Genomic DNA, 22857 nt, shown 5'->3' with positions numbered 1-22857 from the left:
AGAGCTGGAGTCCCTGTGAACATGATGGGAGTGCAAAACAGGCATGTGATGCATTGTAAAGTGCACAACACCCCCCATCCCCACAACAATTCCTCTACACCCCTAAGGTTTGAATATTAGGAGGAATAATAGTGCCCATGCAGTTTTGCCAAGGCCCACATAAAGCCCCTGGGAACCCATTTTGAAATTTTGAGTTTTGTTTGTATAATTCTAAATTTGGGTTTATGTGAAACGTTCAGCAAAGTTTAAATAAAAAAACGCAAAACAGAAATATGGGCAGCATGGTGGTGCAGCAGGTAGTGTCGCAGTCACACAGCTCCAAGGACCTGGAGGTTGTGGGTTCAAGTGCCACTTCGGGTGACTGTGTGTTAGGAGTTTGGTGTGTTCTCCCTGTGTCCACTTGGATTTCCTCCAGGTGCTCCGGTTTCCTCCCACAGTCTACAAACTAGGTGGATTGGTGACTCAAAAGTGTCAGTTGGTGTGAGCATGTGAGTGAATGTGTGTGTATGTGTGTGTGTGTCACCCTGTGAAGGACTGGAGCCCCCTCCAGGGTGTGTTCCTGCCTTGGGCCCAGTGATGCCAGGTAGGCTCCAGACCCACCCCGAACAGGACAGGTGGTTACAGACAATGAATAAAACAGAAATATGATCAATCTCTCCTCAAAAATGACAAAAATATGCTCCTCAGAGCTCTCTGAGAACGGTGTGGGCATGGTCCAATAAACTAATGACCATGCGTGACTCACAGTTCTCTATCACTGGAGAACAGAACGATGTTTACGTTACCATGGCAACACAGCCTCGAGAAAGAACAGTGACAGGGTTTTTACTATGAACTGTGGGTGTCATTTTACACAAGATAATATTACACAATCAAATGGCACAAGCAGATAGAATTGACATTAAACAGTCGTTCATGTACGAACATATGGATGTTTTATGTCTTGTATGTGTCTTGTGGTGTTGTTTCGGGTAATTATTTATATTATCATATATATGTTAACATAATTGTATGAACTTGATACCTTCTAGTGCCTCCAAATTAGTGCCTTCTTTTAGTGCCTTCCCTGCTGTTACTCTGCTCTGCCCGTCAGCCAAGTGCGGCTGATATCTCCACTGATACGCTGTTAAATATGCAATGGATTGTTGATGCTATTTCTGCTGTACTCAGACTTAATTCATTCAGTCTCGTTCTGTATTTTTTTGTGATCTGTTTACTCTGTTTATGTTTTTCATTCCCTCCCCATAGCTGGACAGCTAGCTGGTTTACTAATGGTCCCTAAGCTTTAGCTCACCAGTCTCTTTGACTCAGAGAGGAGGTGTGGCTATGGCTGCCTTGTGATTGGTCAGGGTCATAGTGACATATGTCTGTTTTCTGTTTTGTGCTTTTTTTTATTTAAATTTTGCTGCAGGTTTCACATATCACCCATGTTTAGAATTATACAAAAAAAAAAAAAAAAAACACAAAATTTCAAAATGGGTTCCCAGGGGCTTTAAAAGGTAATTTTTTTGTTACACAATGTTTACACCATGTAACAAGTAAGATATACACTCTTGCCAGTGAAAAATGAGATCCAACTGAACTGCTGAAAATCAAGGAAACAGCCCTCTTTGTAAATTTGCACACATAACAACTAGTGGCTGCCCTCCAGTGCAGTTTTAAGACTTACACAGCCAAGTGGCACAGCAGTTTAAGCATTGGCCCCATCATCATGTATATCAATCCAAGAAAACATAATTGGCCTAACTTTCTCTGAGCGGTAAGATGTCCCTCCTTTTCCCCTCATCATAAGCACATAGCTGGCCAGCCCAGGCCTCTGTTAGCTGGCATAGCAGATCCGAACTGTTTGCTCATCCAAGCATGTTAGCTCTCTAATTGCGTTGTGTTAGAAGAAGCTCAAAAAGAAGCAGAAGCTGGCTCCACATTTCTTGGAGGAAGAATATGCTAGCCCTCATTCAATCTATACATTGGTTAGATTGTGTGTGTGATTGGGGGAGAAGTAGCTATATGGTAAATTTGTCAACAATTTAAAAAATTTTAATTCACTTTTACAAATATTACATTGGATTTCTACAGTAGCATATATATGTTATATTTATATATATATATATATATATATATATATATATATATATACACACAATGTGATTTTAAAGCATTAAAATGTAGACATGCTTTTATTGTCATATTGTTGTCATATTATTCTAACTGTTCTGTAGTATTAAATACTACAACTGCTATACAGTAATACCTTGACTTACTAGTTTAATTTGTTCTGTGACTGAGCTCATAACTCAATTTGCTCTTATATCAAATTAAAATTTCCCATTAAAACTAATGTGAATGTTATTTATCTGTTCCAGACATCCAAAAACCAAACCAATTTTTTTGTTATTTGTTTTTAAATAAGAAAAACGTGCTTTATAAATAACAAATAATCAAATCAAATTATTTGTATAGCGCTTTTTACAACTGATGTTGTCACAAAGCAGCTTCACAGAATTTCGGTAAAAATAATGTATACAAATAATACATAATAAAAGAGAATATAAAGAATAAATTGGCTCTATTAAGTGTATTTACCTTGAAGACCAGATGAAGACGCTGGCGGAGGAGGTTGGGGGAGTTTTTCTTTTGGTGCTTTATCGCTTTAATATACTTGCTACCAACTTAATGCTGCAATGCTACAAAAAACAGCAATAAGACAGAGAGGCACAGCAAGATAACCAAGTGAACTGGGGAAAAAACAAAAATCCACAGAGCGACAGCTCGTATCTCTGAAAATTCGTAAGTTGATTCACTCGTAAGTCAAGGTTTTAAGGTATTACTAAAAAGTAAATAAATAAAAATACACAAAATGACAGTCTTACCTAATTTTGATACAATATCCACAAGAACAGAAAAATGGGTGCATATTCACAGCTCTTTTTCCCTGGGGGAACACATAACAAATGCAGTGACAAATAAATTATTCTCATTTGCCGTTTTCTACAAAATATAAAACTTAATAAAACTTTTTTTTACAATTATAAATGGGTTTTTTTCAGATTTAACAAAATGACAATTGTCATTGTTATTAGTATTCATTGCTTCATTCATTCATTATCTGAAACCACTTATCCAGTTCCGGGTCGTGGTGGGTCCAGAGCCTACCTGGAATCATTGGCGGCAAGGTGGGAATACACCCTGGAGGGGGCGCCAGTCCTTCACAGGGCAACACACACACATTCCCTCACACCTAGGACACTTTTGTGTTGCCAATCCTCCTACCAATGTGTGTTTTTGGACTGTGGGAGGAAAGTGGAGCACCCGGAGGAAACCCACGCAGACACTGGGAGAACACACAAAACTCCTCACAGACAGTCACCTGGAGTGGGATTTCAACCCACAACCTCCACGTCCCTGGATCTGTGTGACTGCGACACTACCTGCTGTGCAATCCTTTTTTTTTAATTATTATTACTATGCAAAATTAACAGTAAATAACAAAAGTGTAAGAGAATGTTTTGATTTTTAATTACAATTATATGTCTCTCTCTCACTCACACACACACACACACAGATATATAAAATGTTGCAAAACTTTTTGGGATACCTAATACAGTGAAACTGTGCCTCCACATTTAAGCCGTTTGTGGCAGTGAACCCCAAACTCACACACAAGCACCCACACTCACAGTCACAAGGAGCGGACGACAGCCATCCCCAGCACCTGGGGAGCAGTTTGGGATTAGGTGCCCTGCTCAAAAGCACTTTAGTTTTACATGTTGATGGATGAGACAGCATTGTTCTTTCACTCCACCTCAATTTCCTGCAGTATGAGTTTCACTAGAGGATGAATTTTGATACCAAGGGAAAAACAAAACCTCATCTGACAGCAGTACTCAAAAGCTGACTGGACTCATCACAGTCCGAAGAAAAAGCAGAGCTTTTAAAAGCTTCAAAAACAAGCTAGGACCAGAAAAATTCCTGCAGGCACAGTTTATATCTTTGTAAAGCAGTATCAGGCCATTCTCGCATAGAGGACACATTCAAAGGCATGAAACACATGCCTTGATAATGGGATAATGCTCGCCATTATTCCATTAAAAGAGGATGTCCTACTCTCTGGGAGATCTGAAGAGTTTAGCTTCAACTCACATCAAAACAACCCTAGCTTTAATATGCAGATGTTTCTGAAGACTTTCATTTTCTGGACTGTGTGAAATTTAAACTGGGTTACCAGATCAGGCAGACCTAACTTTTAGAAGAAAAAGGACACAATTGTAACTGTGATGGTATCCTTTAGTTAGCGAATATAATCGTATATTCCTTTGCGATTATACGTTATATGGCAAAAAATATGACACCTGTATATTCAAAGGTAGCTTGTCCCTCTGTGCTGCTGTAAGATCTTCAAATGTTCTGAGATGGTTAAACATCGTATTTGTAGATATAATATTTGCACACATATGCTATTCTTACTCAACTACATTGAGTAGACATTTAGATGTGAACTACATGTCAAGAAACGTTGGGACACTTCCTAAAGAATGCAATAAGAACTAAAACCCTTAATTGTTTCCATTGTTTGAAGTTTTATTTAACAGACATGAGCACAAAGAAAATATTTTAAGAATAAGACTGAAAAGATTCAAGTAGAACTCTTATGGAAGGTACCACAATTAGCAGTTTAACTGGTAACAAGTGAGGCAGTCAAGATTGAAAATGTAATTTAGCATGTATTGGACTTGGTTCACCACTTTGCGAGGTATAGTAAAACCTTGACTTATGAGTTAAATTTGTTCAGTGACTGAGCTCGTAACTCAATTTGCTCGTATATCAAATAAAATTTCTCCTTTGTCTATAAATTTTTTTTGTCTATATTTCACCTCAAATTACATGGGATTACTTGACTTTCTGAAGCAGCCATTTTGGAATATACAGTTAAAAAAGTACTTTTTAAAAACTTATTTGTATTAGGATTTAGAAATGAACTGCACAGGAAGGAGGATTTCCAGCTGCAGGTCTGTGCACCTATGGATGTCCTGCTGTGGATTTTCTATTATTCAATAAAATGCATCAAGCGAATGTTAAATTTGGCTCCAGAGTGTGAAAAAGCCAGGTCACGAAAGCATAAAGCACTTCTGTGTATAATGCCTCTCATCATTATTCTAGTGATGATGAAAGCTTGGCTTGTTGGACTAGGGGACTTATTTTAGTTTGTGGTTATTTTTGTGTTTTTTTATTTATTGAATGTATTTATTTATTCTGAGGGTCCTTGTATAACCCTACATATTTATACACATTTATTCTTCTTTGAAACATGCTCCAGTGAACAGGGTTTCAAAGAGAAATGAAATTACATATCTGAATGCTCAATGCGGTCATTTGAATATGCCCGTAAACACTGTAAAACCAGATACAAATTTTAAAAATCCATTACTGAAGCAGTAAAATTCTAATTACACAAGAATATAAAAATAAATCACAATATTCAAAAAACTATTAAGACAACTTAAAAGATAAACTTAACGGACTTGAGCCAGATTGTTGCGATGGCTCAGGAGACAGCAAATCAGGCACATCTTGGTTGGATTTTCAAATTTCCTGTTTGCAGGCGTTACTTAAGATGCAGGCATGTCATTTTTGAGTGGGCACAGAGCATCCTCAGCTCTAACCCAAAGTTAGCGATAGACACTAACAGTGCCGTAGAGTTACATCAGAAAGCACTTTGAGTAAAATATAAGCATAACAACATACAGCCTGAAAATTGCCTCCCTATAATGTCATTTTATGATTTATTTTATTTGAAATTAGAGAAAAATTATTCTAGCGTGATGTTTGTCAGGGGGAGCATTTGTTAAAATGAACTGGGCTGGACTGGAGTTACTGTAGAGTTGTGAGTGGAGTAGGCGAAATGAGGATTTATAGAATTTAAGCTAAAGTTACACAACAGTATGGAACAGAATTGTTTTTGTGATTATGTACAACAGGATGTAATGCCTGATGTAATCTGAGACTTTTAAACAGTAAATGCACAATCATGCACAATATGTATATTATGAGGGTAAAATCATATATTTTCCTCACACTTTTGATTTAATGGAAAAAGGCAGTCAACTTCAGGAATGATAGAGATTCAGAATATCTCTGCAAGCTCCGCGCCCCCAACACTGGGCCTGTTTAGACCTGGCATTAAAATGCATTCTTTGTGATCTGATCACTTCTGTATCTTAGTTGTCTGCATGAAAAGCCAGACGTAAACACCCTCAAGATGCATAGTGATCAAATGATGGTTAGATCACTTAAACCACATTCAGAAGTGGGTAGAGATGGAGCCTGTCCACATTTAACACCAGTGTAAACAGAATGCGTTTTCTGTGTCTGGATAGTTATGCAAGTGGAAACACCTTGGTTTTTTCTATACCTTAATAGGGCACTGTGTTCTGGGAGATACATATTTTATGTCTCATAAAATATGAAAGAAACAAGATATATATATATAAAAAAAAAAAACGTTTTGCTTGGGTGAAAATTAAGTTAGTAGTAACATTACATTATTGTTTAGAACTCATTTTCTACTCCTGCTTGTTTAAGGGTTAAATAACTCAAGTTACAAATGAGCTTCTGTAGTAATTCAATTCAAGTCTAATGCAAATATACTAGACTCCAAATATAGTCAAAGATATATGAACTAATACAGGGACCGCAGCACTGGGATTAACAGATTTTTCAAGTATATGCTGGAATGTAGTGTGAATGCTAAAAAGTTTCAAAACAGAACATGCATCTTGTCAGTAAAATGAGCATGTTGTGTTTGCTTATGTATGTCGGTGTTGTGTTGTGTTGTTGTCATAAATCAGGGCCTTTCAAACCATGGCACCAAATATGCTTGAACATTCCAAATGGAGGACTCATTACTGATATAATACTTATGTCTGTCTGTCTGCAGGCACACACACAAACACACCCAGTTGTATTAGACCGCAACAATTGTTTTGAACAGAGCACAGCCATTCACATATTTATAGGGCATTAATTGGTGACCGCTAATTTGAAGCTATGCCCTTAGCGAGGATTCTTACACAAACTTTAAAGTGATTATCAGTATTGAACTTCTATAAACTTTTAGTTTCTTTTAATTTCCTTTTTTTTCCCCTGGTGTTGTCCATCAGAACACATTAAGAGCTTATCACATTACAAACCCACTGTAATTCCATTTGGGGAATTAGGTTACTTGATTCCAGCGAATTAGCTCACCTGGCATTAACATGAGCGAAGGCCAATGCTAATGACCTGGCCAGCACAAATCCCAGGTTTTTTTTGTTGTTGCCAGCAAACTTCATTATCAGTGAAAGTCAATTTCATTGTGTTAAAGCCCTGTGCTTTGGGCCAACGACCTTTGTGTGGATTTTTCTAAATTCCTGATAATTTCACCAAGCATTAGCCAAAGTTTAATGATCTTCATATCCACATTAAGGGGCGGTGGTGCAGCAGATAGTGTTGCTGTCATTTAGGTTTTATGCAGTTGAAAAGCTCCATAAGATAATTCTGTTTTCTGCATAAGGTCCCAGAGTAAACTCATATTTGGTTTGAAGGACATACAGTTTCAAAATATTTAACTGGTGTGGATAGGCCTTAACAAGTATTAGAAGTGCACTTGCAATAACCTTTATTTGATTCATGTTGACTGCCAGATTAGCGTTATTGAATTTCAGGCTGGTTGACCTAAATTGATATTTTTTTAAAACTTCATTCCCCACAGATACTGAACAATGGTTGCAAGACTCCCCACAGATTCCAGAATCCATGGATGCTCAAATCATTTATATAAAATGTTGTAGCATTTGCATACAACTGAATTAATATATTTTATATTTTAAAAAAAAAAAAATCAATTTTTAACTTAATACGTCATTTGAACACAACAGCTGTCCTTCACACAATATGTGAAAATTTCATGATGAACGGGCCAATAGAAATGCTCTAAAATTAATTGGAATAAAATTTTATTTTCACTTCCATGGAAAAAATAAGGTTTTGTCCTTCTCATATAAAGTTACTGTTTTGGGAGATGCATGTTTTCATTGGACAGCAACGGTATGCGACTTGTGAAGGCACTTTCACCACATTGTTTTTGTTGTTTTCTTCTGTTGCTCATTCTGAACATGTCTCAAATGAGTACTTGCAATGTATGGGTTGACTACTTGTCTGCAATGTAATTCAGTTTTCCTTTTTTTTCATTACATCACAGTGCTGAGGCTTCAGAATTCATTGCATTCTGTACTTTTAAATAAGTTAACAACTTTATTGCAGATACTAAACATATCCATAATGATGAAGAATATCAGATGATGAAATTAATACTTGTCGACTGAAAAAAAAAATGTCAATTGAGATTAAAGCTACAACAGCTTTTCTGCTAAACCAGTAGTTAGAGATATTTTTGCGGCAAAAGCAATGTAAACAACACCACGGTGGTTTGTTTTTTTAGCTTCTATTTTCTGGATAACTGTGAGATACCAAAAGTTAGACACCTTCTAGCATGTGAAGTAAATAATTACTTGAGATTTATGTTCTTTGACTTTATACTATGTGAGGTATTATCACCCCCTACAGGGCAGGTATGCTCATACAAGCAATTTAGACTTATTTTTCTTACCTTAAGTAGATGGAGAGATTTAAACATGCTGGTGGTGTTGGATTTTTGAAAGGAGACGATAAAATAAATACAAATAAACATCCAAATACCTGTGGACAAAAATTCTTGGTTTATAATGGCACTGAAAATGTAGCTTTGGCACTCATCATTTCCAAATGTCTTATCAAAAGAGATTAAGTGCCACTCCTTTGGAGCAAATCTGTACAAAAAGGACAATTCAAAAACAAAGAGAATATCTAGCTCTCGTCATTGCTTCACTTGCTTTTATTGGCATCAGTATAAAAGGTATGACATGTTTGCTGGACGATTTCAACATTGGACTGCTGAGATCTGTGGTCTGGCATCGTTCCAAGATTCTGATCTCATATATCTGACTGGTTTATGGGTGTAGATTAAGTGCTGATGAGTAGTGTCCTTAGTTCAAATTTTGGTTTATTTACATACATCACAAAATGTTAGGCTTGCTCATTCCCTATTTCAGTAACCCAGTAATTGTGTGTGTGTGTGTGTGTGTGTGTGTGTGTCCCACAGGACCACCACAGAGCAGGCAGGAATTGGGTGGTGGATCATTCTCAGCACTGCAGTGATACTATTGTGGTTGTGGTGTGTTAGTGTGTGTTGTGCTGGTATGAGTGGATCAGACACCGCAGTACTGCTGGAGTTTTTAAAGCCCTCAGTGCCACTACTGGACTGAGAATAGTTAACCTATAGTTAACCAAAAATATCAGGCCAACAGCATCCTATGGGCAGCGTTTTGTTTCTGCTGATGAAGAACCAGAGGACAACCAATACAAATTGTGCAGCATCAGATGAGCTACTTTCTCTGACTTTATATCTGTGGACCAGCACAACACACACCACCACGTTAGAGTCATTGCAGTGCTGAGAATGATGGGGCACAACAGCCTACATTGGGAGCACTGCCATATTCCCTTGCAACAGCCCTGTCAATCGTTTCCCAAAAAATAAGAAGCATTTATCAGAGTGACAATACATCAATATTAGACTTATTTTAATTGTATGTGGGACATATTGCTGCTGTTGGCTCATCTTTGTATTTTGATTCTTAAATATAAAGCATTTTGAGAAAATCCAGTGTGTGAAGACACTGATTACTAGCCTACAGACTGTTTATAGTGTTTCAGTACAGAGGATATCAAATATATTTTCAGCCTGGCTGTGAGAAATCTGTGTATACTGCTCAACTGTCAATAAGAATTTAAAGTATAAATACATCTAAGATAATAATGTCTTGAATACAATCATGTGCAGATATACCATTCATTCATTCATTGTCTGCAACAGCTTATCCACTTCAGGGTCATATCAGTGCAAACAGTCATAAAAGCAATAGCAATCAATGGCAAGTTTGTTTTTATACATATCCTGGATATGTGAGAGCACATATGTATGTTTGTGTAGGGCTTAAAAGGCATAGCGGAATAAAAGAACACTTTGCTGATTCATGACAATTGATAAAGTGAAAGAGACAAGTGTATTCATGTATTAATTTAGGAAATTCTTTCCCATCAAACCATTTTATGGGGTTGTTATTTCACATCTGCTGAGTAAAGATTTTTGTGTGTGAGTGAAAATAGGCTTTGAAGTCCCACCAGCCAACACCAAGCAACATGTCCAAGCAAGTCCGGCTTTGTTGACATTAGATGGTGCATTCGAATTGTTTCACATTTGAAAGTTACAAGAGACAACATTCAATTTGCATGGTCAGGCTGTAAACACTAGTTGTCATAGTAACTGCCAAGGTGTGAATAATTGAGGGGGAGGAGGCAAGAAGTGTCGAAAAAGCTACATGTTCTGACGAAATACAACAACAAAACTGCTTGAGTCCAGTTGGGACAAATTCAAATTCCCTTTGGCTCTTGTTCAGACTGCAGAAAATGTGTCCTACTCAAACCAGATAGGCCAAAAAGTCAGAATATGAACCATATGTTTGAACAAGTTATTTTTGGTTGGATATAGAGTTCCAAGCTATGTGTAGTAATGTGTTGATTTAATATTTAATGCTGAGATGAAATCTGTAGAGCCTGTTAATATTGTAGACACAGGCTAATAGTAAAAGTCATTTTTATGTCTGTTTGCATGGTTTAGAGTTTTAAAGACAAAGTTTTATTTTTTAAAAATGTTGCATTTATTCACACTGCAAACTGTGAGTGTAACAGGTGTGATTTACCCATCTCAATTGGAGATCCTCACTGAGGCCAAGTTCATAAGTCCATAACTGAACAGCCCCAACATTGAAGAATCTTGCACTGGATAAGCGGCTACAGAAAACAAATGTATGAATGAAAAAATATAAAAATGAAGTCACTTCCTGTTATTTTGGTGAGGGTTTGGGTGCTCCTTAGCTCCACCAGTTCCACAGGAGATCTGAGTACAAAGTAGCGCCCCTAGTGGATGGAGTATGAACTGCATGATTGTGCTGCAAAGAATGAAGTCAATTTAGTATTGAAGGTCTGAGTGGATGTAAATTATCAATTTTGTTAATCTAACTTAATGTTACTTTTGTGTTTTTCTCAAAGCATCAAAAGAAAAAAAAAAATAAACTGTGGGTTACCACATAAATTAATCATGTTTTACAGACTTCATTGTAAAACAGAAGTCTAAATATGATTTGATGTTTTTTCCCCCAATATTTAAAAAAAAAAAAAAAAAAAAAAAAAAAGAAAAAAAAAAATTGCCTTCATTTTTGAGGCACTTGCAACAAAACTAATCCAACACTAGAATTTGTTAAATAATAATAACTTGCATAATGTATATTATATAGTGATTCGTTTGATCTCAAGAACAGAAATGCGGTATTATTCTGTTGGTAAATTACTTTTAACATGTGTTTGTTGCAGACTAATTGTTCTGAATGATATTACTGTCCAAGAAATTATCTTAACAATGCAACTTCTTAGGCACAGCTACAAATATATTCATGGATTAATATATTTAAAGTCATGTATGAAAAAAATCTATTTAAAAATAGGCTGTCCAAATTCTGTCCAAAGTATATCAAGCACTTAGAGTATCTTTGCTTATATTTCTACATGAATCTTCTACATTGTGTTTACCTATTTTTAATTAATATACGTACTTGTTATTGCTGTTCAAAGAAAATTATATATCTACATAATAATAACTTTAAAGGAGAAAAAAAAAAATTAAATTTCAATAGGAGTCAATGTAAAAAGATTGTATTCCAGGTTATTTTGGAGCATTTCTAGTGGTCCATTCATTATGAAATTTTCACACAATATATAGGAAACCTGCTGTGTTCACATAATGTAATAAAGTAAAAATGGACAAAAAATTTAGATATATGTCTTTCATTGGACACCAGTGATATTTGAGGAAATGCTTTTGCTCATCTGCGTATGCCATACACAATGCCTGTACATGTACATTTAAGCTTATGTTCAACATTTTTGTTGAACAATATGCAGGCTCCTCTTATCATCTGAAACTGCAGCAAAAAACCTAGAAAACTGAACTTAGTATTTATCGCTATTCCAGTGTGAACAAATCTTCTCCAAGGACATTTTTAGTATGGCTAGTATTTTTTCATTAAAAACAGATAATAATTGGCCTTCACTTGGCAGTGGCCTTTCTTTTTATTATCAAGAGAATGCAGGTAGCAAAGGGCAGGTTTTCACACCACTGCTCTCCTCCTTTCATTACAGATTCGTTTAATGTTCACAAATACCTAATTAGTATGACCTATAAACCTGCAATGGTAGGTAATATTATTAAAAGTGAGTCTCTCTGCTACACTTTCCTGGCTTTTCATTTCCTTTTAATTCTGAAGGGAAAAAAATAGGCACAGGAGAGGACTGTTACGAGAAGAGTTGAAAGTCATGATCATGCTTGGAAAATTCTCATTAATAGTTTTAATAATCATGCAATGTTTGAATCCATACTAAAGCTTTCTAAATATGATGTATAATAAAGCATATACATTTGTCCCCTTGTTAGCGCTTTCACAGATTTTTATTTTTTTGCCATGCGTGATAACAGCTGACTTCAGTTCGTGCACATTGTTAACAGTAACAGCCGTCAACATATTGACTGGCTAAAACAGATTTTTTCAGCAGATTTTACTTTTTTTTTAACATTTACTATTTATGTCTTTTGTGACCTGTCATACGCTAATATTTTGTTTTCTGCTATAATGTTGCTGTGTTTAGTCCTTCTAGACCAGCATACTTATAACACCATGTGTGCAAGTCAGTTTTAGTTGTCTAGCTTTTTATATCAGCTGTTGCCCCAAAGCAGCTTTATAGAAATCTAGGTTCAAACACTTAATGAGCGAAGAGGGATTGTTAAATGCTGGGATAATATGCAATCAGCACATCAAAAGAATCCAAAACTCATAAGGAAATCCACCCTCCACTGGTCTGTGTAAAATATACAGATTTGCCAGTCTATCACAAACTTACCATAGTAACTGTTGCACTGTTTAAACATTAATATTTTATTATTTTGGAATATGACTTTCACAAGGGTGGCACGGTGGTGCAGCAGGTAGTGAGCAGTCACAGAACTCCAGGTGACTGTCTGTGAGGAGTTCGGTATGTTCTCCCTGTGTCTGTTTGGGTTTCCTCTGAGTGCTCTGGTTTCCTCCCTTGGTGCAAAAACACATGTTGGTAGGTGGATTGGTGATGCAAAAGTATCTGTAGGTGTGAGTGTTTAAGTGAATATGTCAATGTGTGTTACCCTGCGAAGGACTGGCACCCCCTGCAGGGTGTGTTCCCGCCCAGTGATTCCAGGTAGGCTTCGGACCCACTGCGACCCTGAACTGGATAAGTGGTTACAGGCAATGAATAAATGAATTTCACAATTATATCTTTATAAAAATCCCAATCCAAATGTATGAATTGAGGTAAACGAGAGCATGGGTGAATAAACATTAATCTCCATATTTTTTTTCTTTTTCCCCCCAAATTAATTATAGACAGGCAAGTAAGTACAAAGTCTTTTCCTTCAGTTGTCAAATGTCCCTTATATAGGATGAAATTTTTAAATCCTAAAACAGTCCTGAATGTAGCCACTTGCACAAAATATTGTAAATATTTTTAAGTAAATGTCTTAAGTAAATGCATAAGGCGTATATGTCTTAAACTCTTCTTAATTTCCAATAAAATATTTCACCAAATATATTTATATACAGCTTGAGGATGATAGTGGGAAAATGTAAGGGAAAAAAACTCACAGAGAATACAATGTTTCAAGTACCCTTTGAAAAAATATAGGATTAAAATTCTTGGGTCACATAACACTGAATGTCCATTTGTCCAGTGTTTGGTCTAGATCCAGTAGTCAAGGCTCATTACAACCTAAATGAATATAAAAACAGGCTTATAAGTGGTAAAAAATACAATCGATAGCAAGATTATAGATTTTAAGGCCATTTTCTCAACTTAATATTTTTCAGTAAGAGAAACTTTTGACAAGTGCATTTAGCTGTTGCCTAATGGTCATTTGTCTGCATATTCCCAGTGCTTTTGTTCTACATTGTTCCACACCACTGACTGCACTAGCCCTGAGGATTAAATATAAAAATATATATCTTGGATGCACTTTTTTTATACAAGTGTATTCATTAGATGCTCTATCCACAGTATGGTTATTATCCATAAATGTCAGGATATTATTAATTAATCCTGCTTATGTGGTAGTGTGCCTGAGCTCATTAGGGAGCTGAGGATGGATGATTTTATTCAGTTTTTTTTTTTTACCCAAGACGTGTATCTGGACTAAGTTTCTCTCCTACCACTGGAGTAAATCTAAGCTGTTTAATAATGGAAGGCCTCAGGGTGAATCGATGGCAGTGTTGTGAATGATGCCAGTCTAGTGTTGTCGAGGCATCTGGAAAGAATATTAGAGGCTTATAGGCATCAAGGATAAGTAAGAAGACCCATAATGCACTTCTTTGCCTGACTCCGAATCACCTTCAGACAGTAATACGATTCAGTGAAACAATTTGTCCATAATTGCCTTGCGTTTAGGAAACTGATTGTTTTAACCTACCGCCAGAGGCGCTTTTATTACCCACGCTTTTTTGCCTTAATAAAAAAGTCCAATAGAAACTGTGCACGTGCTGAAATGCTCTTTGGAGCCAATGACCTGGAACTGCCATAGAAATAGCATCGAATAAAGCACTCTAGAGATTTAATAGAATGATTAATCCCATAAAAGAGTGTGTGCTTAAAAGCACTGGAAAGGTTGAATATCTCTAAAAGAATTGCCACCACTTGGAATGCAGCATTTCCCTTTGAGAATAGTGGTATAGCACATCAACTGTAAATATCAAAATATCTGTATATTTACTACTGTTCTCACAGAAACCAATTGGGTTTCACTTTAAGTAATCTTTAACAGCAAAAATAAGTCAATGTTACCCACCTATTGAACAGCAATAGGGTAACATCCTCAATGCTTTTCATGCTTTTCAATGTTGTGATGTCTCTCCACTGTCAAAACACCTCAAGATGTGGTGGCTCAGTCAGCGACACAGAGAAAAAACCTAAGCCATTTTGGGGCGAGAACCCTAGATGTTTTCCCCATTTACTGACCCAGGGCTGAGATTTTTCCAACATGCAAACTGACCTGAGAGCTAGCTAAATGTGAGGAAACATCCTCTGCATTTTATAAAAAAGTGTTTTGTGATTAGTACACTTTGCTACATGTTGAATTACACATGCACAGCTTGTATATTACCCCTTGCAAAAATGATAGAATAATCACATTTAGAACATCCACACCACTATATTTGCTTCGTGGCAAATTAACAACTCACAGATATGACACAAAACAATCTTTGTTTAATAGCTGAATATGCTGAGTTCGTGAAACATATCTCAGAGTAATAGTTATATAATGAAATTATTGGACTGCTTTTCCACATTTAATTTGAAAAATATTATGGAATCATTCAATGTTAAACAAAAGATTTTGGAATCATCAAAAGCAGCAGCAACAACAATAACAACAACAAAATTAAATCTAATTAGTACTTCATTGCTCCTCCTCAAGCTTTAATACTTTTAAGCATGAACTTGTCCTGGTATTTGTTTTAGAACTGAATATTACAAGGTGATTCCAAAACCATTTTACTGTGTACACGCATCATTTGTTTGGATGGAAATATGCCATTAATTCAAATAATCTTTCACAAAACCAGTATGTATGTTGAGCTAATTAAACAGATGTGGGTGAACAGCCTCTAAGTTTTGTGGTTCCATATTTGTGCCAAGGTTAGTAATCTCCAGGGCCTTCACTAGATATTAATGATTTGGGGGGGCAAAGATTTAACCAGTGGGGTCTGGTGTAAGTGCCTTATAGAAGCAAATTTCTTTGACGAGGTACAGATTAAGCAAAGCCACAAGGAGCTAAGATAACATTAGCTCTATCTAAAGCAGAGCTGTAGTTCCGACCTGCTGCATTCAGCGCCACCTCAAAACAAACCGCTGTAGGAGGGAGTGTGATACAATTGACTGGAAACTGAATGATGGACAGATAACTCAGGCTGCTGATTGGATAAATAAAAGTGACGACCAATGAAAAGTATGTTCTCTGTTTAAGAGCAGTGGAGAAACTGCCCCTCGCTCCAGCTGAGAAAGAGCTGTGTTTCTGTCTCAAACCTAAAAGTGTGACATCAAAAATACAGAACAAAGCGCGTCTTGTGTCGGTTCAAAACAGAGTGCATCTTTTAGTGTCCGAATACTGGACGGTTGCCAACACTACAATACAGACCGATTGCCAATGTCTGTCTGGAAACAGAACCGTTGTTGAAAATGAAAGAATTGGGGGGAATCATGTACGATTTCAAGACTGAAAGCAAACAGATATTTAAAGCAATGTTGCAGCATCTAATGCCTACCCAGATGAGTAGAGGCTGTTACTGTAGCAGTAGTACTACTTTATATGTGGAGTATTCAGAAAGTTTCTAATTACAATTCCAGGAGACAAGGTGCATTCATCAAAAATACTAAAAGTGTCGGTTTCTCTTTTGAGCAGTCCGAAGAAGGCACATATATAAGGCCTACTTTCACAAATTCCGGTGGCTATTTGTTGTTCCCATTTCATATTCCCATTACCCTTCCCTCCCTCACTCCGTAATCTCCACAAAATGAGCTGCCGCTGCTTTTCTGTTTGTGCGGAGGGAACTTTTCCTTCTTTTTCTACAGCTGCTGTCAGCTGTTTCCAGCTGGCTGCTCTGGAATCAGGAGCTGTGGAGACGTGAGAAGCCATGCACCTCGGCCTCTTAATTATGAATTGTTTATCTCGGCTAATAAAAAACACAAATACACACACTCAGTGGAAACCTCTGGGGAAAAAAATCTCAACAATTGCTAGGATTTAGAGGTTTTTCATTTTCCTTTTTCTTTTCTTTAAAAGAGAAATGATCTAGCAACTGTATTTGATATAAGCATTTTAAAGAAACTGGAACAACAGATTAAAGCCTAATTACAAATAAACTGTAAATAAGAGTAGACTATGGGGAATTCCATGTCTACCCCTTGTTTTCAAGTGTTATCATGACCCTTGGAGCTGAGTAGCAGTGTTTAAAATCTTCCTCAATGAAACCGGACAGCCCTACAAAAAAAGCCTGAAACGTCATTAGAAAACAAGAAAGTGCAGTGCTTCAGTGGTGCTCTGCTTCAAATCTCAGCGTTATTAGAGCTTCTGGACTTAAAAATGCATTCCATAATCATGTATTTTCACCACACCTAAATCTCCGTGATATGAAGCTGAAGTCAGCTGCTTATTTAGCGTCTTTTTGTTTGAAGCTTCCAGTTCCCCCTTAAATTTTGCAGTAGCAATGTAAAATAACAGTTACAATGTAATTGCTTCACAATTTAAGGTGGAACTGGAAATTCCGAGACATCGGCAGAATATTAGCTAAGTTGTATGCTTGTTATGAAGTAAAAGGACAAATCGCATTGAAGTTACATTAAACTAAAATAATAAAATTGCTATCATAGTTTTTAAAAGAGAATATACTGACATTTGTGGCTTTATTTGGTCGCTTAATCTACTTTAAAGTATCACTAGGTAAGAATTGATATTTATTACCGGGCTCTATTTATATACTGGGCTCTCCTTACAGCCGCAAAGTGTAATTCAGTTTTAAAGCAGTGTCCTGAAATTGCTGGAAATGGGGTGGTTTCCTACCCTCCTCCAAGAGTTACATAGTTCAGTTTCTGTAGTGCTGAGCCCACAAAATCAGGATACATTTAAGGTCACTATTATACCTATTTTTCCTTTAAAGTGCACCAATCATGGATGTTCAACATTGATTAGTAGTCAGGTACTGATGCTTCCTCCTTTTTTCCTGCTTTCAGCATATGAACTTCAAGAACTGACTGTTCGCTTGCTGCCTAATATATCCCACCCCAGGACATGTGCCATTGTAACAAGATAATCAATGTAATTCACTTCTTCTCTCAGTGATTATAGTCGTGTGGCAGATCTGCGTGTTTGAGTGGTAGAGCAGTATCAACAAAGCAGTGGCACTGAAAGGGTAATAGCATGGTAATGTGTGTTGGGTTTGTATGAATGTCTGTTGTAGAGTGGCATTTCTGAATGTAATTCGTTTTTGAATGCTGGGACTTCTATGCCATATGCCTGAAAGTTTGCAGCCACTTCTTCTTTTGGATGAACTATGCATTCACATTTGAAAACAAGGTTTGTACAATCTCTAGAGAACCATTTCCAATACATAAGAGTAAGGTCACCATGCTCATTGTAAAGCATGGATAAGAGGGGTATAAAGCCCAAAGCAAAAAAAAAAAAAAAAGTGAACTTGTGTATTTAAGGTGGTAGTAACTAATTGCAGCATTGCCCTAGGATGATTGGTCTATAAATACCTGTGGGGTGTGTGATGAAATTCGTGCATTGAGAAGAGGTGGTAGAGTGCAGTGAATGTTTTTGTGACCAAAATTCACAAAAACACTCAAATATCACAGAAAGATTTCTACTCTTGTACATGTATGGTACCCCGTACTGACACTGTGGCCACAAGCTTTTAGGGAATCCCCCTGACTTTCCTTCCTCTTCTCTCCTATCCATGCTTAAGAACCACTCTGTTTTCATACCACCACCACCAGAACATTAAGAACAAGCTCTATACCACAAAAGCGACACAGAAACCCTAACAATTACATATTAAATTGAGCTTTTTGATATAAAGTTTGTTTTTGATATAAAGGTCTGTAAAAATTATTCTGATCAAAGGAAAAACCCACTTAAATAGCTTCATCTTCTTCATTTCAATGCCACCCCTGATCATGGACACCTACCTCATCTTGCGATTTTGTAGAAAATTGTAGTTGAGGGAAACTTGGCTAATGTCTTATTTCCACATCTTTGTGTGGAAAATAGGTCACAAAGCAGCCATTAATGATGGGCAAGAGGGAGTGAGTGCATTTGTGTGTGACAAAGGCTACAGTCTTACAGGTCGACCAACATTGACCAGAATTGTAGCCCAAAGATGAAACTGATGGACAGAGATAGACGGCATATTTCATGACTTGTGAATGCAAGTCACTTCCAGGCAAGACTTGCTTTTAGAAGTTGAAGCAGGTCTCTCACAACCAGTTTCTGAAAGAACATCTGGAGCAGAGTGGCACACTAGAGGCCCCTACTCACTTCTGCTCACAAAGTTGTCTGGTTACTGTGGGAAAAGAGACAAAAAAAAATGGGTCTGTTCATGATGAAACCGTTATCAGATGAATCTCATTTCTGCCTCTATGTGAATGATGCTGGGCACCATGTTCATAGTGGCTCTCAGGAAGCCTTCAGTGAAGATTGTATACGAAGTGTGGTTCAAGCTGGAGAAGACTCTGTAAAGTTCTAGGGGTGTTTTAATTACATGGAAGTGTGTCCTTTGTATGTGTTCACATTAAATTTGAACCACAATGCCTACATTGAGCTGCTGGCCAAAAACATTTTGCCTTTTGCGCATCATCTTTCCGAGGAACATAACATTCCTATTCCTGTATTCCAAGATGACAATTCTCATGTTCACTGGGCTGCAAATATGACTGATTGTCATGAGGAACATTCAGGAGCATTCACAGGCATAAAAATCTCCAAAATTTTAAAATCCTCTTTAAGGCATTGTATCATAGAAATCTGCCCAGTCCTTGCCAAATCAAATTGCAGCTGTTTTTCATGCTTGTGGAGGTTTTTTCATGTATCTTTCAGACACGTTAGTGAGCATTTCTCTGAAGAGATGGAGCACCTCTTTGTGATGATTTGGAGTGGCATTTGTAACCAGAGCTAATCATTTAAATACTGCACCATATCTCAGTACCGTTCTCATTGCTGAATGCAATGGAATACTAACAGAAACGTTCCATCTAATGAACAGCTTTGAAGAGTTGAAGCTGTTACTGTAGCAAAGGGGAGACAACTTTTCAATTAATTGCAATAATACTGGATGAGCAGGTGATTGTATCCTTTTGCCCATATATTGTATGTATGCTGACAGTGTTCACCGAGCCAAAAATATCTAGCAAAGAGCAGTGAGCGTGCACTAATTGGGCATAGCCTGTAAATGTTTATTTACTGATGAACTGTTATTAGTTACATGATTATCTTGAATGCTCTGCTTAATTAAAATAAACTTATGAATAATAAAAAAACACCAAACAAACAAATGAATAAATAAGAGCAGTGAGATGAGGAAAATCATCCTCTTGAGGACTGAGGCTATAATGAAAAATTTAAAACTCCAGAGACATGTGTCAGTGTGGTGAATTAAAGTCGTATTATAGCATGTCATTAACTGTTTGCTGGGCTGTTTACACCCCCAATGCTAATGATGCTCATGTTTACTTGAGCGGTCAAAAAGCCTATTGAATGCGTCCAGCTTTTTGAGGGATATGAAAAACAAAATAAAACACCACCATAGTCAAATCTACTTCAAAGTGGTCAGTGGCTGGTTATGTGATCATTATTTTTTCACACATTTTAATGGACTGGCGGTCAATAATGGTTTCCTATAGCAGTTGGTGATTAAATAAATAAATAAATAAACACCAGATAAATAAAACACAAGACACAGGTTCATACAAGCACTGTTTTGTACCAGGACACATTTATTTACAACAGGAAATTACATCAGTACAGGTGTTCCACAAGTGACAGTCTCCATTTTTCTTAGCCATCAGGCAGCCTACTGCATCTTATAAAGAACTTACAAAAATGATAAATAAATGTTATTATTATTTAGAGGGAAGCCATTAGATGTAGGACCATACAGACTGTGACAAGTTGTTGTTTGGTATCCTTAAAAAAAAAAAAAAGAAATAACCTTTGAAACTTTGCTTTCGAGTTTTGTTTCAAAAGAATATTTTAAATAATATAACTACTGAAAATGGTATGGATAGAAATGATGGGATCTTGTTTGTCTAGAATTTTCTTTCTAATCTCCTTAGGAAATAGCCCCCTTAGCTTTCACATATCCATGTTCAATGTTGTACAAATGATGCTACCAAACAGCAAATCATAATTTTCTCCATTTAAAAGTACACTGCATATTTTTACCTTAAAATTACAGCCTCAAAATTGTTGTCACGTTTTTTTTTTACCTGTAATAGGGAGAATAGAACCTCTACAGTTGCTATCTTGGGCACAGCACTGCAGAAACTGCATTAGATAACTTCTGGAGGACGTTAGGAAACTGCCTGCCCCTCATCGATTTCAGAACAGTGCTGTAAAAATGAATGACATTAGGGGGAGCCCCAGGAGAAAATATCAAAAACGTACGTGTGTGATACAAATTAAAAGAAAACCGTTTAAAATATGTATTTTATCTATCTATCTATCTATCTATCTATCTATCTATTATTTTTTATTTAATGTACCAACAAATCTCTCCAGGCCATTAGAAAATCTTTGTAAATAAGCAGTGATTTATCTCTTTTCACACTTGTTTCACTTTACTCTATGTGTTTATACATGTACCAGGTCCTGCACAAAGGAAACAAAAAAAAAGATGCACAAGCAAATACTGAGTTTCTATTATTATGCATAGATATCATCAGAATCTTTGAATATACGCTCAATACAAGCTGTGAATCTAAGATTCTGCATTAAGTGTGTGTGTGTGTGTGTGTGTGTGTGTGTGTGTGTACCAGTGATAGGTAGAGAAGTGTTCAAATCCCCACCTGGGTCACCACACCACACTCTACCAATAAGATTCCTTGGGCTATACTCCTAAGAGGACAATCACTTGCTACTGTTACATGAATAAAAAAGTTGCTGTTTATTGGAGCATCTACCGAATGCCATAAATGTATATGGAAATGTGAGAAGAACACTGAAAGCACATATTGGTTAAATTCAGTTTGTCAGGCTGGGTTTTAGTGGGATGAGCATACAGCAAGAGTCTCTTCCCTTATGTGTTGAGACTTTACCATTGCATCAAATCAAAATTATTATATAAGTAAAAAACTCCCTATTTGCTCACACATGCACATACAAAAATAGTGTGTTTCTGGTTTTGCATAACATTGACATGGAAACATACGTTCCATTTTTGTTACTAATGTGTTACTAATTTAACCATAATTTAGTTTTGATTTTTGACCACCCCCCACCTCTCACTAAGCATGATGCATTCCAGTGCAGGGATCGGTTACCTTACATGACAGATTTGAGCAAGTGTGTTGTACTGGGTAGCGTCATGCTGAGTGATGGAGCATTTAAAAATGCACACACCTGCACAGTCACTGCCAAAAACAGAATGAAGGTTTCTCGTTTAACAAAAACTTTGTGAAGTGATATTTAATTAAGTTCTTCAGATTAAATTCTTCTACATGGTAGGATTGGGAAATTAATTATCTTTACTATTGGCAAATGTAGCTCTAGCAGGCTGTTAATGCTAACATACTAAGGATTCTGTCTACATGTATTTCATAAATTATTCTAAAACATCATTTATATTGTTTCATGCACCTTATTATGGATATGGATTTAGATATTTTGGTTTGCCCATTTGCTTAAATAATCTCAAATGTATTTTCCTCTTATGCTTAAGGCAATGTTTAATCTGTTAAATGTTATTGGAAAAAAAAAAACTTTTTTTTTCAGTAAATATTCTTGGATCAGATCTGAAAAAAAAAAAAAATCAGACAATAATAATGGTTGTAATACAGCTTGACTGCAGAAATGTTTGGTTCATGCCAGTTTCCAAGTTG

The 22857-nt window shown here is 36.5% G+C and overlaps 1 protein-coding gene and 1 long non-coding RNA gene across 2 annotated transcripts in view; both read right to left on the bottom strand.

Moving 5' to 3' along the window:
- Window positions 1-10963, bottom strand: part of LOC136674270 (uncharacterized) — a 39676-nt gene extending 28713 nt beyond the window's left edge. Inside the window, exons 1-4 of the long non-coding RNA XR_010796031.1 lie at window positions 10836-10963; window positions 8645-8733; window positions 2871-2932; window positions 2584-2684 (exon numbers count right to left, since the gene is read on the bottom strand). This is a non-coding gene — a long non-coding RNA (uncharacterized lncRNA). The remainder of the gene's footprint in view (window positions 1-2583; window positions 2685-2870; window positions 2933-8644; window positions 8734-10835) is intronic.
- Window positions 10964-20746: 9783 nt separating this feature from the next.
- LOC136686356 (neural cell adhesion molecule 2-like) overlaps window positions 20747-22857 on the bottom strand; it is a 463525-nt gene continuing 461414 nt past the window's right edge. Inside the window, exon 18 of the mRNA XM_066660073.1 lies at window positions 20747-21369. Coding sequence (XP_066516170.1) covers window positions 21331-21369 — 39 coding nt within the window. The 3' untranslated portion in view covers window positions 20747-21330. The remainder of the gene's footprint in view (window positions 21370-22857) is intronic.

The sequence above is a fragment of the Hoplias malabaricus genome, chromosome 2 (genome assembly GCF_029633855.1).
Source record: "Hoplias malabaricus isolate fHopMal1 chromosome 2, fHopMal1.hap1, whole genome shotgun sequence".
Taxonomy (NCBI): Eukaryota; Metazoa; Chordata; class Actinopteri; order Characiformes; family Erythrinidae; genus Hoplias; species Hoplias malabaricus.
The sequence above is the reverse complement of the archived record's forward strand: the minus strand, read 5'-3'. Positions and strand labels throughout refer to the sequence as shown.